The sequence below is a fragment of the Daldinia loculata genome (genome assembly GCF_022478755.1).
Source record: "Daldinia loculata strain CBS 113971 unplaced genomic scaffold F4817scaffold_84, whole genome shotgun sequence".
NCBI classification, from domain to species: domain Eukaryota; kingdom Fungi; phylum Ascomycota; class Sordariomycetes; order Xylariales; family Hypoxylaceae; genus Daldinia; species Daldinia loculata.
Window position 1 is genome coordinate 54,896 of NW_026054938.1, and position 13,661 is coordinate 68,556.

At 47.1% G+C, this 13,661-nt stretch overlaps 5 protein-coding genes across 5 annotated transcripts; 3 read left to right on the forward strand and 2 right to left on the reverse strand.

The window, feature by feature from the left end:
• Positions 1–9: 9 nt before the first annotated feature.
• On the forward strand, positions 10–1,144 carry F4817DRAFT_352395 (uncharacterized protein). Its single transcript, XM_049305227.1, has 4 exons — positions 10–308; positions 365–398; positions 467–767; positions 831–1,144. The coding sequence occupies exons 1-4, from the start codon at positions 265–267 to the stop codon at positions 995–997; spliced, it is 546 nt and encodes a 181-aa protein (XP_049154334.1). The 5' UTR covers positions 10–264; the 3' UTR covers positions 998–1,144.
• Positions 1,145–2,273, reverse strand: F4817DRAFT_352397 (uncharacterized protein). The gene has a single exon (XM_049305228.1). It carries the CDS (start codon positions 1,915–1,917, stop codon positions 1,471–1,473), a length of 447 nt encoding a protein of 148 aa, XP_049154335.1. The 5' UTR covers positions 1,918–2,273; the 3' UTR covers positions 1,145–1,470.
• Positions 2,274–3,399: 1,126 nt separating this feature from the next.
• On the reverse strand, positions 3,400–5,100 carry F4817DRAFT_291244 (DUF1295-domain-containing protein). Its single transcript, XM_049299676.1, has 4 exons — positions 4,530–5,100; positions 4,409–4,473; positions 4,132–4,355; positions 3,400–4,077 (listed from the first exon to the last, which is right to left on the reverse strand). The coding sequence occupies exons 1-4, from the start codon at positions 4,887–4,889 to the stop codon at positions 3,665–3,667; spliced, it is 1,062 nt and encodes a 353-aa protein (XP_049154336.1). The 5' UTR covers positions 4,890–5,100; the 3' UTR covers positions 3,400–3,664.
• A 445-nt stretch (positions 5,101–5,545) lies between these two features.
• On the forward strand, positions 5,546–8,026 carry F4817DRAFT_369179 (prokaryotic type I DNA topoisomerase; the record flags this gene model as incomplete). Its single annotated transcript, XM_049307325.1, has 5 exons — positions 5,546–5,626; positions 5,697–5,894; positions 5,951–6,129; positions 6,187–6,356; positions 6,408–8,026. 5 exons carry the CDS (start codon positions 5,546–5,548, stop codon positions 7,742–7,744), a joined length of 1,965 nt encoding a protein of 654 aa, XP_049154337.1. The 3' UTR covers positions 7,745–8,026.
• A 2,740-nt stretch (positions 8,027–10,766) lies between these two features.
• Positions 10,767–12,386, forward strand: F4817DRAFT_291358 (putative Sin3 binding protein-domain-containing protein). The gene is made up of 3 exons (XM_049299677.1): positions 10,767–10,893; positions 11,063–11,719; positions 11,786–12,386. Exons 2-3 carry the CDS (start codon positions 11,092–11,094, stop codon positions 12,190–12,192), a joined length of 1,035 nt encoding a protein of 344 aa, XP_049154338.1. The 5' UTR covers positions 10,767–10,893; positions 11,063–11,091; the 3' UTR covers positions 12,193–12,386.
• Positions 12,387–13,661: the final 1,275 nt, after the last annotated feature.

The window sequence follows — 13,661 nt, forward strand, 5'->3', positions numbered from 1 at the left end:
ATGGCCCTGGACCAATCAATCAACCAATGGCCCAAGCTCCTCGGCCGATGAACTCCGAATGGCACGATTGAGGCTACGAGGGGCCAGGACAACATACCACCACCTTCAAACGTCATCATTGTCCATTGGTTATATTTACCTTGATAAAATCGTTAAAAATCACTTTTTACAGTTTACAAAGTCTCAGACGTCTCTTCTTCAGTTTTGACATATCTCAATATCTCGTACCAATAACTATTGAATATAAATAAGTTAAGCCCCAACATGTCGCACATCCTCCTTACCTTAGCTCCCTACCATGTCTTATCGTGAGTTCATAACTCTATGATAGTAGAATCGACGAGCTATGTTAACTCTCAAACAGCTACGGCACATTACTTGGAACGCAGGTTTTCCATGTAAGTAGTTCGACGCTTCAATTCTGTCGATAAACGGAACTTGTTGGTTAATAACGAAAACCCCCCAGACCTTTATAAACTCAATACTCTCCTTCAAAGTTCTCGAGCGACCCCAATTCGCAATCCTACAACGTGCCGTCTTCCCTGCATACTTCGGCATCCAGACTGCCGCCCCCGTGCTTCTCGCCCTAACATATCCTGGGAGTAAGAACCCCCTAGGCGTTGCCTCGAGCCTCGCTGGCGTGTTCCACCCGTCAAACCGCTGGGGTGTACTCGCGCCGCTTGGCACAATACTCGTAACAGGGCTTGTTAATTTGGTATATCTACTTCCCGAGACGAACAAGATAACCGCCTTGAGGCGAGAGCAAGGTAAGCTAGAGAGAGACCAGGAATAATTGAGCAGTTTTCGACTAATACGGCTCCGTGACTTAGAAAAGAAGGATGGCAAAGCAAGTTACGAGAAGGGTTCTCATTCAGAGGAGATGACTGCGCTGAACAAGAAGTTCGGACAGCTCCACGGCATCTCTTCGCTTGCTAATCTCATCACGGTAATTGCGACAGTCGTATACGGCATTAACCTATCTTCCCGACTCGTATAAACGGGGCCAATGAATGAACGAATCCTTTTTAATGAATTATGTGTATATGAAATATGAAAAGGGGATGAGACATACTTAACGCTGCCAATAAATACGATACGAGGTACATACGATACGATATTAGGGAACCAGACTGTTATTTTATTATACTATAAATATCCAACTACCGAACAAGTTCCAGCCCCTTCCGTAAATAAAAAAAGCACGAGCTCCAAATTGCTAGGAATCCCAGTACAATTTGCTCTCAATTTCCGCTGTCCCAACAGTACGCCGGTTTAAAACATGCCGAAACAGTAAGCGTATCCAATACGCACCGATCCCTGGGTATAATGCATACAAAGGGAAGCTCGCCCAATGCGATGTCGGTTTGCCATAGTATTCCCCCTCCTTCCCCCCCCCCCTTTTATCCACTCTGCCACTCTAGACGATATCCCACGTAGAAAATTACAAAGCTTCTAGACTGGTACCCGTAATTAGACCTGGCCGGCCAGGGCGAGTATCTCCTTCTTGGCGGCAGCGAGCTTCTGCCGTCTTGTCTCCTCGTCGTCTACGGGCATCTGCGCGGTCTTCGAGGCCGCGCGCTGGAGGGAGCTGTGTAGCGATCGCGGCAGCGGCTTCTTGGCCAGCTGTTGCGCGACGTCGAGCTCCTCGGTCGGAGGGCTGTATTCCCGCTCTAATGGCGGGATGGGATATTCGGAACCGATCATGCGATTTGCTTTGGTGACGGGCGTGGGAACGTCGTCTTCCGCCTCCGAGATAGATGATGTGGGCGACGGCGTTCGCTCGGGAAAGTAGCTGTCAGCGGCCTCGGATGGCTGCTTGGATACCCTCCATCCCTTCGCGGGAGACTGCGCTGAGTCGTCGAAGAATGAGACGCGGTTTCGCATCATGTGCATAAGTGCTTCCCAAGTGCCGGACATGGTGACAATGTAGATAGATATCTTAGGTAGGTTGATAGTTCTGTACAAAGTAGAAAGGGGGTAGAGACAACAGTCGGACGCTTTAATAATTGAGACTATTTGTTATGTAGTAATGAGTGGGAGTAAGTGGTAGTCGGATATGTTATATAGTCTTTCTAGAAAACGTCTTCCTCCCGCTGTAGTGGGTAGAGGGTTCTTATTTAAGCCTCGGAATACGGAGATAATTGAGGAGACGAAGGGAGAGAGAGTAAGATTTCGAGGAGGGCACGAGACATATGTATACGTCTCGTTTGAATGAGTGAGTAACTACGGAATACGTGTAAGCGAAAAGAGAGAATATTGACTCTTCATCTAACTATCTAACTAATGGAACCCCCACTCTCTTCCAGACTCGGGAGATGGATCTACTACACTAGCATGTTATGCTGCATGCTGCATGCAATCTTTGGGTCGAACAGCATTTCTCACCGAGTTTTACCAACAGATGCAAGCAAGGGTATCGTCAGCGTTGAATTATTATGTTAGATTATCATATTAGTTTACTGACTAGCTGCAATCAGGGTCAGTCAGGGTCCTCGGCCCCACTTTCCTAAGCATGTTACGGTGCATTAGGTACTATCGTGAAAGTAGTTCAGTAGTACATAGTGGATGGTTAGGTGGAGGTGTGAATGGGGTGGCAGGGTGGCAGTCAGCGGTGGAACCCTCGGGGTTGGATCGCTCTGATCTCTCTCACCATTTCATACATACAGCATATGTACTAGCATACCAGATGCAAGTCGACGTTGGTCTGACGATCTCTTACCTTAGCAGGGAAGAATGATATGTAGTATTTTACCAAAGGCATTGTCGTATATGTATATGGACACGTGATCAACCTATTCGGTAGATGGTAGACGGTAGCCACCAATTTGACGAAGGACTACCACGGCAGCACGGGGTCCATATAAGCGAAGCAGCTATCCATGGATGTATGTATTAGCAATTATCAGTACGGAATATTATTTAATTCGGTCGTCGGCTGCTTAAAGCCGAGTTGCCTATGTCTACGAATTACAAAGCCGTGAAGCATTTCTGCTTGGCCACATTACTACTTGAATGTATGTAACCTTTTCGTGGGGGGATATTCGAATAAAATAGGCCGATCTGGGGGAACCTAGACGGGATCATCCTCTCACTTTCTAGAATGGAAGACTTAGGGGATGACATAGCAGGTGACATAGACGCATAGACGTAACTTTGTTCGTTGTCAGTTATACCTAAAGAGGTACCTAGGTATGCGAGGAAGCGCCTCCATATGCTGTCCGCTCATCACCATCCGTATTGAGTCTTATCGGGCGTCCGACAATTGTGGACCTGAAGGATCGTGGCCTGCGTAGCAAACCTGGTCTCTTCCGGCATCACACATGAGAGGCGCATGCCATCATCTGCAAAGTATTTGAAGAGGAAATTGTTGGCCGTCTACTTCGTACGGGTTATTTTGTTGAATAAAACAATCGGTACTCTGTAAAATAGTCTATTTAAGACCAACTACCTACTCCCATGCATCAGGACCCCCGCATCTTACGAGGACATCTTACGAGGACAAATAGATTATCGTGATGAAGCTTCAATCTTCTAAATGAGGTTGTATATCAGCGTCATACTGCAGTAGACCGCAAACTTATGCAGTCGTGGGACCATCCTTGTATGCACATATGAGCGCATCCAGCCTACGCCATCTGCCAGTGATTACATATTGGAGCACCTTTTACTTTTGCTTTGCCTTCAGTCGCTTTGCTAACTCGCTTGTCCGAATAACTTTCGGCGTCGGAGTTTTGTACGGAGTGAAGCTGGGTATGTGAGCCCCGACTTGTCGTTGGTAAAATTTGTACTCTGCGTACTTTCCGGAGCTGATCAATTCCGTAAGCCAGGTCGACCCCTGAAATATCATGATTAGAAACAGAGGGCCTAGACCTGCCCAGCTGTAGAGGGTCTTGCTTGCGTAACAGCTCCATTGGTATAAAATGAACCAGATAGTCTGCTCGGCTGCAAAGTTAGGATGCCTGCAGTAAGCCCATAACCCGGAAGTGATGAAACCTCGATCAAGGTCTTCTTGGGTAAAACCGCAGCCCCGTGGCACCTTGGCTGTCTGTTGGTATTCCTTTTTGGCTAGCTGGTAGTCTTAAATATCCCTTTGTTAGTAGAGGTATACAGAGCAGGAAGAACACCACATACCCCATTGTTGCTGGTCGCTAAACCATTCGGAGAGTATGAGTCCGAGCTGGACTGCCGTGAAAGCTATATCTGCCGCTGTGACCTCTCGTTCAAAGTTTGACGATAGGAGGATAATGTATGTCGGCGCTGCGAGGAAGAAGAGCAATATGCTCTGAATGAAGGAGATGAAAGTGATATTTAATAAGAAAAACAGCACCGGGTGTACTTTGCTCCGAATTATTTCCCTATAGATTAAATTAGACAACTGGACGGAGGCCAATATAGTAGAATGACACACCATCTATAGTCCTCCGAACCAACATTATAACCACCTTTCCGGAAGTAATTGTACGTCAACCGAGCCTTATAGATATTAGCTACGCAGTCGAGAATCGAGATTTCCTTATGTGTTCACACACGCTCCACGTTGCACTCCATAATAACACAAGGTCAAGCCTTTGGCTTGGAAGGCCATTCAGATGAGACCAAACAGCAAAATGTGCATTGTATATTGTTGGCAATAGACTCCACATGCGATCAACCTGGGAGTAATTACGATTGATTTCGGATACGATTAAAAAGACGGCACCGAGGAATATAGAAAAACCAAGCCCCGATATGAACGGGTTGGTATTTTTGTATAATTCGACGAAGGATCCGTGACTCGACGCGGCATGGACTATCTTTCCAGGGAGTTCGTAGAGTTGTGGTAGGTATGGCTCAACTACTTGAGAGTAGTCGGCGCAATCTTCGAGCCTTTTTACCCAAGGCAAAGCCATTTTTCAATTCGAGACGTATTCGGACGTTTCGGGGGGGTAGGGGGTTAGGAGAGATGGCGATGAAGTATTATATTGACTATTGCCTATTGCTTATTGTACTTCCAATTGTTGGACCACGTCACGACTTTGCTTAAGAAAGTCGACATTCAGCTAAAGCTCCAAAGTAATGGCACGAGCCACTTTGTGCCACTTTGGGCCACTTTAACTGTTTATTGGAACCGTAGCAGGGGTAAAGCGACTAGGGCTACTGGGGTAACCTTAAAGCCTTACCTAAACACCAATCAGATAGTTTAAATTAGTTCAAGGTATTGGCTGAGAAGTATCGACCCCGTTGCCATGGAAAATAAAAAACTGCAAAAATAAAAGTCGGGAAGGCACACGATAAATGTATTAATACACACAATAAAGTACACAATAAACTGATCCACACAGTTTTCGATGCTTAACCTAACCTGAACAACTCTTTAGAACCCATTTTCAAAATGGATTAGACATGGATGTGATCTATTTAATCATTTGCCGTTCCTGACTTCAAGGAACAAACGTTACCCATGAGACGCTTGCTTAGCTCTTCGTGTCGTGTAGAAAGGGCACGTCGAGTATCTGTATTATTAACATTTTACTCCGCCACGTTTCCTACGCGACTCCAGTCAACCATGAGAGTCCTCTGCGTCGCCGAGAAACCTTCCATCGCGAAAGCTGTTGCAGGTCATCTCTCAGGTGGTCAGGTTCAAAGCGTTAGTCTCAGATGATATCTTGGATGATATAGTCGGTCTGCACAATCTTGGCCTGCTAACACATGTCTAGCACAACACGCCCGAAAAGTACATCAAGAACTATGTTTTTGACTACGACTTCGGACACCCCTGGGGTCGTTGCCATGTTACCATGACCTCTGTCCTTGGTCATCTCACCTCGGCTGTATTTCCTGCCGAATATAAAAGATGGGAAAACCCGCCGCCCGAGCGCTTGTTTGATGCGCCTGTGAACATAATCATTTCCGAGGTACGCGTTATGGCTGCTTAGGTTGTATGCCGAGTAGAGTTTAACATATCCCACAGGATAAAACCAAGGTGGCGGACAATATCGAGAAGCAAGCACGCTACGCCAATGCCCTATGCATCTGGACGGATTGTGATCGTGAAGGCGAGCACATAGGCTATGAAATATGCGAGGCCGCTAGAAAAGGCAACAGGACTCTGGATATTAAGAGGGCCAAGTTCAGTAACATCGAGAGAGCGTCTGTCTATCGATTCGTTAAACCCTAGCTGAATGTCTAGCTAAAGAGGAAATCTAGGCATATCTTGAACGCAGCCCGAAACCTTATACATCTCGATCACAAACAAGTCAATGCCGTGTCTTCTCGAATCGAATTAGATCTTAGGATAGGATACGCCTTTACTCGGTTTCTAACCACAAATCTAAGGACTTTAGGAGGGCCCTTTAAAGAACTTGTAATAAGCTATGGTTTGTAAAGCATTCTAAGATTTATCGGATAATCTAGTTCTAACGTTTTAGGGTCCTGCCAATTCCCAACATTGGGATTTGTAGTAGACCGGTACTTCAGAGTGAGGAATTTCAAGCCAGAACCATTCTGGAGTATCAAAGTCGTGCACAAGCGGGAAGGTATGGATGTCAATTTCGGTTGGTCGCGCAATCGTCTCTTTGATAGAGCATCGACTATCGTTCTCTACGAAAGATGTCTTGCGGCAAAAACGGCCAAAGTGACCAAGGTCCAGGAGAAGCCAACGAAGAAATGGAAACCTCTGCCGCTGACCACAGTAGAACTGCAGAAGATGGCCACTAGGTTTTTGCATATGACGGGTCAGCAGGCGATGGAAGCTGCAGAAGCCCTTTACAACAAGGGGTTTATCAGTTATCCCAGAACGGAAACCGACCGTTTCGATTCTGGTATGAATTTACTCGCATTGGTACAGAAGCAAACGCCATCTAATTCATGGGGCGAATTCGCACAGAATCTAGTCAATGGTGGATTTCAGCAACCGCGGCAGGGACGAAATGATGATAAAGCGCACCCCCCGATACACCCCATCACTTACGCGGCACCCACAGTCCTCGGCGATAGAGAAAAGAGGGTTTACGAATTTGTCGTTAGACGATTCTTAGCATGCTGCTCGGAGGACGCTAAAGGTGCTGCTACAGACGTCGACATTTTATACGGCGAGGAATCTTTCCACGCTCACGGCGTCGTTGTCCTAGAGCAAAATTATCTAGACGTCTACGTGTATGATAAGTGGACCGGGACTGGACAGCTGCCCAAATTTACAGTTGGAGAGCTTTTTGAGCCTACTGAAGCTCTCATGACGGAGGGCAAGACTGCGCCCCCTAATTATCTTACTGAAGCTGATCTGATTGCTCTCATGGATGCCAACGGGATCGGGACAGACGCTACGATGGCGGAGCATATTCAGAAGATTCAAGATAGAGAGTATGTTCGTGCTGTATCCCGGAGCACACGAGCAGCAGACGGCGAGGGTGAAGACGAAGATGCCCCAGCTGCACGGGGAGGGCGAGGTAGTCGCGGCGGTCGCGGCGGTCGAGGTCGAGGTGGGGGATCTACGGCTAGTGGGAGGGGAGGTGTGAAAGAATTCATCCCGACTAAATTGGGTGTGGCTCTGATTGAAGGGTTCGATAGAATGGATTTCGATACCAGCCTTGGCAAACCATTTTTACGAAAGGAAATGGAGTTGAAGATGAAAGCCATCTGCGAAGGCCGTACAACAAAAGAGGCCGTTCTAAACGAGAGCATTCAGCAATACCGCCAGGTCTACTTACAATCACAGGAGAAATTAAACATCCTCAAAGCGGTAAGTCTATATCTTAGTCTCGTATAGGTGTGAGCAAGAACTAATCAAAAGTCATACAGGCATGTCGGCAGTATGTCCTCCAACAAAATGGCGGCTGAAAGAGATTGTTGGCTCGGTTGTGCCAATAGGTTGCCAATAGGTATGATTAAGGTGCCATTGGAACCCGCGAAGGAATCGCAAAGAATGTGGAAGCTCGCTCGAGTCCTACCCGCTCAATAGTAACACATACGCATACAGCACAAGATTCTCGCGGACCGAATCCTTACTAGAGAAGATGGTGGTTGATGGAAGCAACATACTGTATAACCGCGGCCTACTCCGAATATCGGCCCTGCAATTACTCAGAAGATGACGCTCAGCCTGATGAAGTGCTTCCGGCAAAATGGGCTCTGGCGATGGGCTGAACTTTGTTGAGGCAAATGTGCGCGCAAAGTATTCATTCTCGAATTGGATGAAACGTAAATGCAGGACCCAACGACCCGATTCCTCGACTTGCACCCATTTGGTCCACCTACATAGGCCGTGGGGTATCGTGAAACTAGGTGCATACCTTGGTCCTTAGGTATAGAGCAAGACATACCTACATACATGTATGTATGTAGATGTGACACCTGCTCATCTCCACCGACCTAAGCACCGACCTAAAAACATGTCGTCGGATCGCGTTATCCCAGAACGTGGGGGAATCATACTGGATGATGGGCTATTCTCGCGAAACTCTCTAGTGTCTAGTGGGGTAGTCGAACTCTACAAAGTCGAGATGCAGATGGAAAACGCAAACCCCTCTTCGGATACGACCATTCACGATCGTGTACGACCTCACTATACCCTCTCCATGTCCTAGCCTAGCACATTCGTCGGCTACCGGGTAACCGTACTTAGACCTACACTAGCAAGCTTAGGTTGCTGGCTAACTGGTTAGTAACCGACTTACGTCTGGGCATGGTGATATATGCGCGGCCGTTTCAGCGACGAGTCGTTATTAATAGCGAAGCTACTATGTTCTAGTATTTATAACTCCGGAGGCAAGTCATTAAAACGCCTGTAGCCCCCGTTATTCCGGTGCGTCCTTTCGTCACCGGTTGGCACTACGGCTAGCTAAAGGTTGGTGAAATGGGGGCAAGTTCGCGCATCACGATGGTTGTTTTGGACCAATCACGGCACCGCACTTGTGCAACGTGAGGCATTCCTGGGTCTATGGCCATCGAAATTCGGGGATCATATGTTAACGAATTCGACCTACTTAATTACGCAGTCTCGAACTCAATTGATTTTCCAAGATGTGTGTGCCCTTGCTAGGTAATCGGCAAGTTAGCTAGCGAGGAACCAGATAAATTAGTACACTAATAATAAATATGTAGGTACACAGAACGACCAGCGTAGCCGATGGACAGGCGAGGTTGAGGCTGCACATGCCAACATTTGGTGTATTGTCTCTCAATTCAAATGACGGGGATGAGATCCGCAACCTACCTTCTTATCCTACCAAAGCCGGATTCATTTCCATTGGACCGCAAAGCGTGTGACGAGAAGTGTCCCCGATACACCTATACTCCTACTGCCGGAGATTTCCTGCACGTTGATAACGAGGATTTCTGTTCTCGGCTTGGCTACAGGGCTTTCTCCAGACGTGGAACCCAATGGCTTCTTGGATAGAGATAGCGGCATCCCATCCCTTGATATGCGAGATAGCCGGGGTGGAGGGGGGGGGGAGTCAAATACATAGATGGCTTTGATCCTCTCGGCTCAATGGCGGGTTTTTTAGTATCAAAGCCGTCCCCAGAGCGGGCATACACCTCCACGAGTGTTTTTCGCGGGACACCCCAGATATTCATCATATATGAGAGAATATAGAAGGGGATGCGGATTATCCAAGAAATTCCATTTGTATCTTCCTCGTCTTATTACTGTACCTACATATTTTTGCCTGTCACGGGTATCTGGTATATTATAGTGCTTACGTATTGCGCGTACATGGGACAGGTAAGCAGGCTCAAGCCGTCAAGGCAGCCCGAAAGCAAATAAATATATGTGACCCACGTCATAATTGATTAGGTAGTATAATTATTAGTTGGAATGCACCAAAGGATCCATTTGCGGCATATTCATAGATACCTAGGTACCTAAAGAATAGACTACAAAGAATGCTTTCTGTATACTCAATGACAACTACCTTGAGTTAAGTGCCTAAGTGCCATGTCAAAGAGTACTATGTAGTAGGCCTCATCATATTTAGCGCAACCCTTAGCTGTGCCCTGTTAGTCAACATTTGGATGATAAGACCACATAAGACCACACATACACGATACTCGCCACGGTACGACGTTGACCACACTCAGGCTGTTACGTTAGATATTACTACGTAGTCCAGAGGAAAGGTTTAAAACTGTCGTGCTATGATGGCTATAGTATGTACTGCCGTTGCTGCGGTTGTACATAAGACTCCTTTGTCTGGAATTTAGGACTTGAGAGGCTGGTTACGGCAAATGTACCTTATAAGTTCCTGTTTTCAAAGTGTCAAAATTACATTAGTGGATTAAATACCTTAAATAAAAGTGTAAGTAGAAACAATATGTAGGTATACCTATGTACTGTTTCGGGGGGCTTGGCTTGGGAATCAGGAGGGAAAGGTGAATGTTTTTGTTGCTGTCAGGTATAAAGTACGTACATACCGTCGTAGCGTAAATTATGTACATCATAAATACAGACATAACTTTCATTAAATACACTACCCCTTTTTGCTAGGACCACATCTTGGCTACTACTTTTGAGCAATCAGCTGCGTGCATTACGCCCTGTGCGCCATGCGACACCTGCTGACCCTGCTGGACAACACCCCCCTGCGGTATACACACCAGTTAGAACCTTCTGCTGTTTCCCGTTCATTGTGTGAGCTGGTGAGCAATTGGGGATTACATTAGTAGGTCGCAGCCGTCACTCGCTCTTTACGTTGATCTTTCCTTTCGTTAAGGAAACATCAACAACACAACAAATTGACATCACCGCATCATTTTGCACCCCCAAGAGTCATCTTTTGTCGCAGTCAAGAGAATCGCGTCAGCGCTGCCATTTCGCCTAAATTGAATTTTGATTTTTTTTGTTTTCTCTCCACCAGACAGAAAACAAAGAAACAATTCTATCGCCATACCGCAACTCTTTACTTCGGGCTTGTTCTTGTAAGTGACTCACCGCAGCCTACCTACCCAGCCTACCCAGCCTACCCAGCCTACCGTCATCATTGAGCATCTTCCCTCCCATTCTTCCAAGGCTCATACAGCCTAAACAAATATTCTATCTATATTCTATGTATAACACAATCTAATCCTGTGTCGCTTTCCATTATAGATACAACTCGAAGTATTTAATTACCAAAAATGGCAACTATGGCATCGGCTTCTGCTGCTCGCGATATCCCTAAGACCTCCCCTCTCAGCCGAGACAACTTAACTGCTGTAGCGGCTGCTCGGAGCGTCCCTGTGACACGAACTCATTCCCTTCCGACTCCTCCCAACTCCATATCACCTACGCTGCCGCCTCATGGCCTAAAGGCACAGCTACACAAGGCCAAGCTCGATTGTATCGACTCGGACCTCGACCTTCACGAAGGCGTCGACCATAGCCCTATCGGTTCACCATCCTTCGAATCCACAGGGACTATTACCCCGGCCCTGCTAGCCAAGTATCATCTTCCCGAGATTCTGTTGAACCACGGCCCTTTGGCCATTCGCTATATCATGGGCTATTTGACCACCTCGGTTCCCGGCTTCGCAGGAATCCCCCCGCCGAAGGCACGAAGGCTAGTTGTGGCAGCACTGGAAGGACGTGGACAAGGACACGGCGTCGAAGGTGGTGGAGTCGATGGTGACGTGGAATTTCAAAAGGTTGGGTGGGGTCGGTGGGATGCTAGGCGACGGGGTCAAGCTGCTCGAGATGCGGTGTCTCGACAAACCCTTGGCCAAGGCGACTCTAGAATCCCTCCTACCAGTATACCAATCTCAAAAGGTGCTGGATGGAATGCTGACCGATCCCGCTTGAACGTACGAGCAGTTAGTAACGGGAACTCGGCAGCCTTTTCTCATGACGACCGGGATGTGACCATGACGGAGAACGAAGCCGATAAAATGTCCCTCGACTCTCTAGACGGCCCCGCTTCAGCTTCCTGCTCTTTGGCACCCGACGATGAAGACATGATCATGAATGACGATCCGGAGGACGCCACAGACGACGAAGATTGGGCGGCTGTAGGAGCTGCTGCACTACGGGCCGCATCGTATTCGAATCCGGCTGAGGCCCGCCAAGGTGCAAACTATCCTTCCCATGTATATAACTCTCATGGTTTCCGATCCTTCTCTGGCAACACGGGCATGCTTCGGGAGCCACGTCTCGATAATATCGACTTGGATGCACTAGCAGCTTCGTCGGATGCGCAGGAGCGCGAAGCAATCCAGGCGCTTTTACAACTCGGTTCTGTATAATAATCCAGCATGGGCGGCGTTTTAGGGGACATCTCGGCTCGGGTGGACCTAGTTTGTTTTATTGACCGGGCTGACCAGACTGGTTAGCGTTGTGTCAGTTCTTCATCATGGTGGATATACACCTTGATCATCATTATTTTATTATCCGGCATATTTCTGACGTCCGGCGTCTCTGGTTTCTGAGGACAATCAGGGAGCACCCCATCATTTCCACTCTAAGGATGTTACGGTTTTGGAACATTGTCCTTGTCGGCGGCATATTGCATGGATAATCTCAACCCTGGGGTTCGCATCTCCGCGGTTGCGAGCGGTTCGGAGTTTTGCTTTCGTCTTCCTTTTTTTTGGTTGCTACGCGATTCACGAATCTTGCGGCAAATTTGCCTGATATATGTTATCGGATCTTGCCGGCATCGGCCTGGAGGAATATGGCTGCCTTGAGCCAGTGGTTAGCCCTCGTGCGCTCGGTGTCAGATGCCTTCGACAGTATCTTCGTTTTGAAACTTATACCCCATTGCGACGTAAATATTCGATTTTAATCACCTTATTTTCCGCTGGCAGAAAATACCCCTGCTTCAACAGCACCCGCGAAGGAGCAGAATACGACTCGTTTCATGGTTGGCGGGCAGAAATAACAACTACACTTGCTTCATATACTTGCAAGGGCTTGAATTAAAATATTTTAATTGACGGGTACTCCCGTACGCGAAAAAGATGGCAGGAGAGGGATAGGGATAGGGGTGTTGATATTGTTTACCTGGATAGACGGGCGTAGCCAAATTGGCAGCAAATTGGTCGTGTGAGGAATAGAGCCGAGTTGAACATTTACAAAAGTGGTTCATCGCGCAACATATTATATTATCGACAAACGAACAACGATAGTCTTATGTCAAAAAGATGCGGAGACGCACTCGGCAGCGCAAAGAGAAGGAAAAAGACAAGTGCCGCCTTTTTGGAGGATAGTTGGATCAGCAGCCTTCTAGCTCTACGTTTATCGCCACTCAAAAATGAATGAGAGCACCAATCGTCCAACCTATATTTGCGTCTTGTGTCTGCTAGTCGTAAGAGTTGATAATGTCTCGATACGTAGTGTCCAGTTGTGAGGTTATCGTAACTGTAGTAGTTTTGATGTTTACAGGGCTGATAATCAAAATACAGTCCTGCGGAGAGATCCTCGAATATGGGTGGAAGTATGGTAACAAGAAGAATTTCTCATTTGGGTAAGCTTTTGATAAATACATTTAGACTCGATGACGTAGATGGTCTTGATTGTTGATCTCGATGTCCTTGACGGGTGGATACATATGTTCTACGCGGAAACTAGCGACGGCATGGGAAACGATTTTCATTACATGGTACACTAGTAATATATACATCATCTTAACGTGGAAATTTACTGTCAAGTGTTTACTGCTAATGGATATAATCAGATGGGCTAGTTTGAATATAAAGACAATCGGCGAAAGAGCCTC

Coding starts and splice junctions, on each gene's coding strand:
- F4817DRAFT_352395 (XM_049305227.1), top strand. CDS start 265: ATGTCGCACATCCTCCTTACCTTAGCTCCCTACCATGTCTTATC. Junction 309..364: donor GCTCCCTACCATGTCTTATC/GTGAGTTCATAA, acceptor ACTCTCAAACAG/CTACGGCACATTACTTGGAA. Junction 768..830: donor CGCCTTGAGGCGAGAGCAAG/GTAAGCTAGAGA, acceptor TCCGTGACTTAG/AAAAGAAGGATGGCAAAGCA.
- F4817DRAFT_352397 (XM_049305228.1), bottom strand. CDS start 1,917: ATGTCCGGCACTTGGGAAGCACTTATGCACATGATGCGAAACCGCGTC.
- F4817DRAFT_291244 (XM_049299676.1), bottom strand. CDS start 4,889: ATGGCTTTGCCTTGGGTAAAAAGGCTCGAAGATTGCGCCGACTACTCT. Junction 4,474..4,529: donor TATGGAGTGCAACGTGGAGC/GTGTGTGAACAC, acceptor AATATCTATAAG/GCTCGGTTGACGTACAATTA. Junction 4,078..4,131: donor TAGCGACCAGCAACAATGGG/GTATGTGGTGTT, acceptor GGGATATTTAAG/ACTACCAGCTAGCCAAAAAG.
- F4817DRAFT_291358 (XM_049299677.1), top strand. CDS start 11,092: ATGGCAACTATGGCATCGGCTTCTGCTGCTCGCGATATCCCTAAGACC. Junction 11,720..11,785: donor CAGTATACCAATCTCAAAAG/GTGCTGGATGGA, acceptor GGAACTCGGCAG/CCTTTTCTCATGACGACCGG.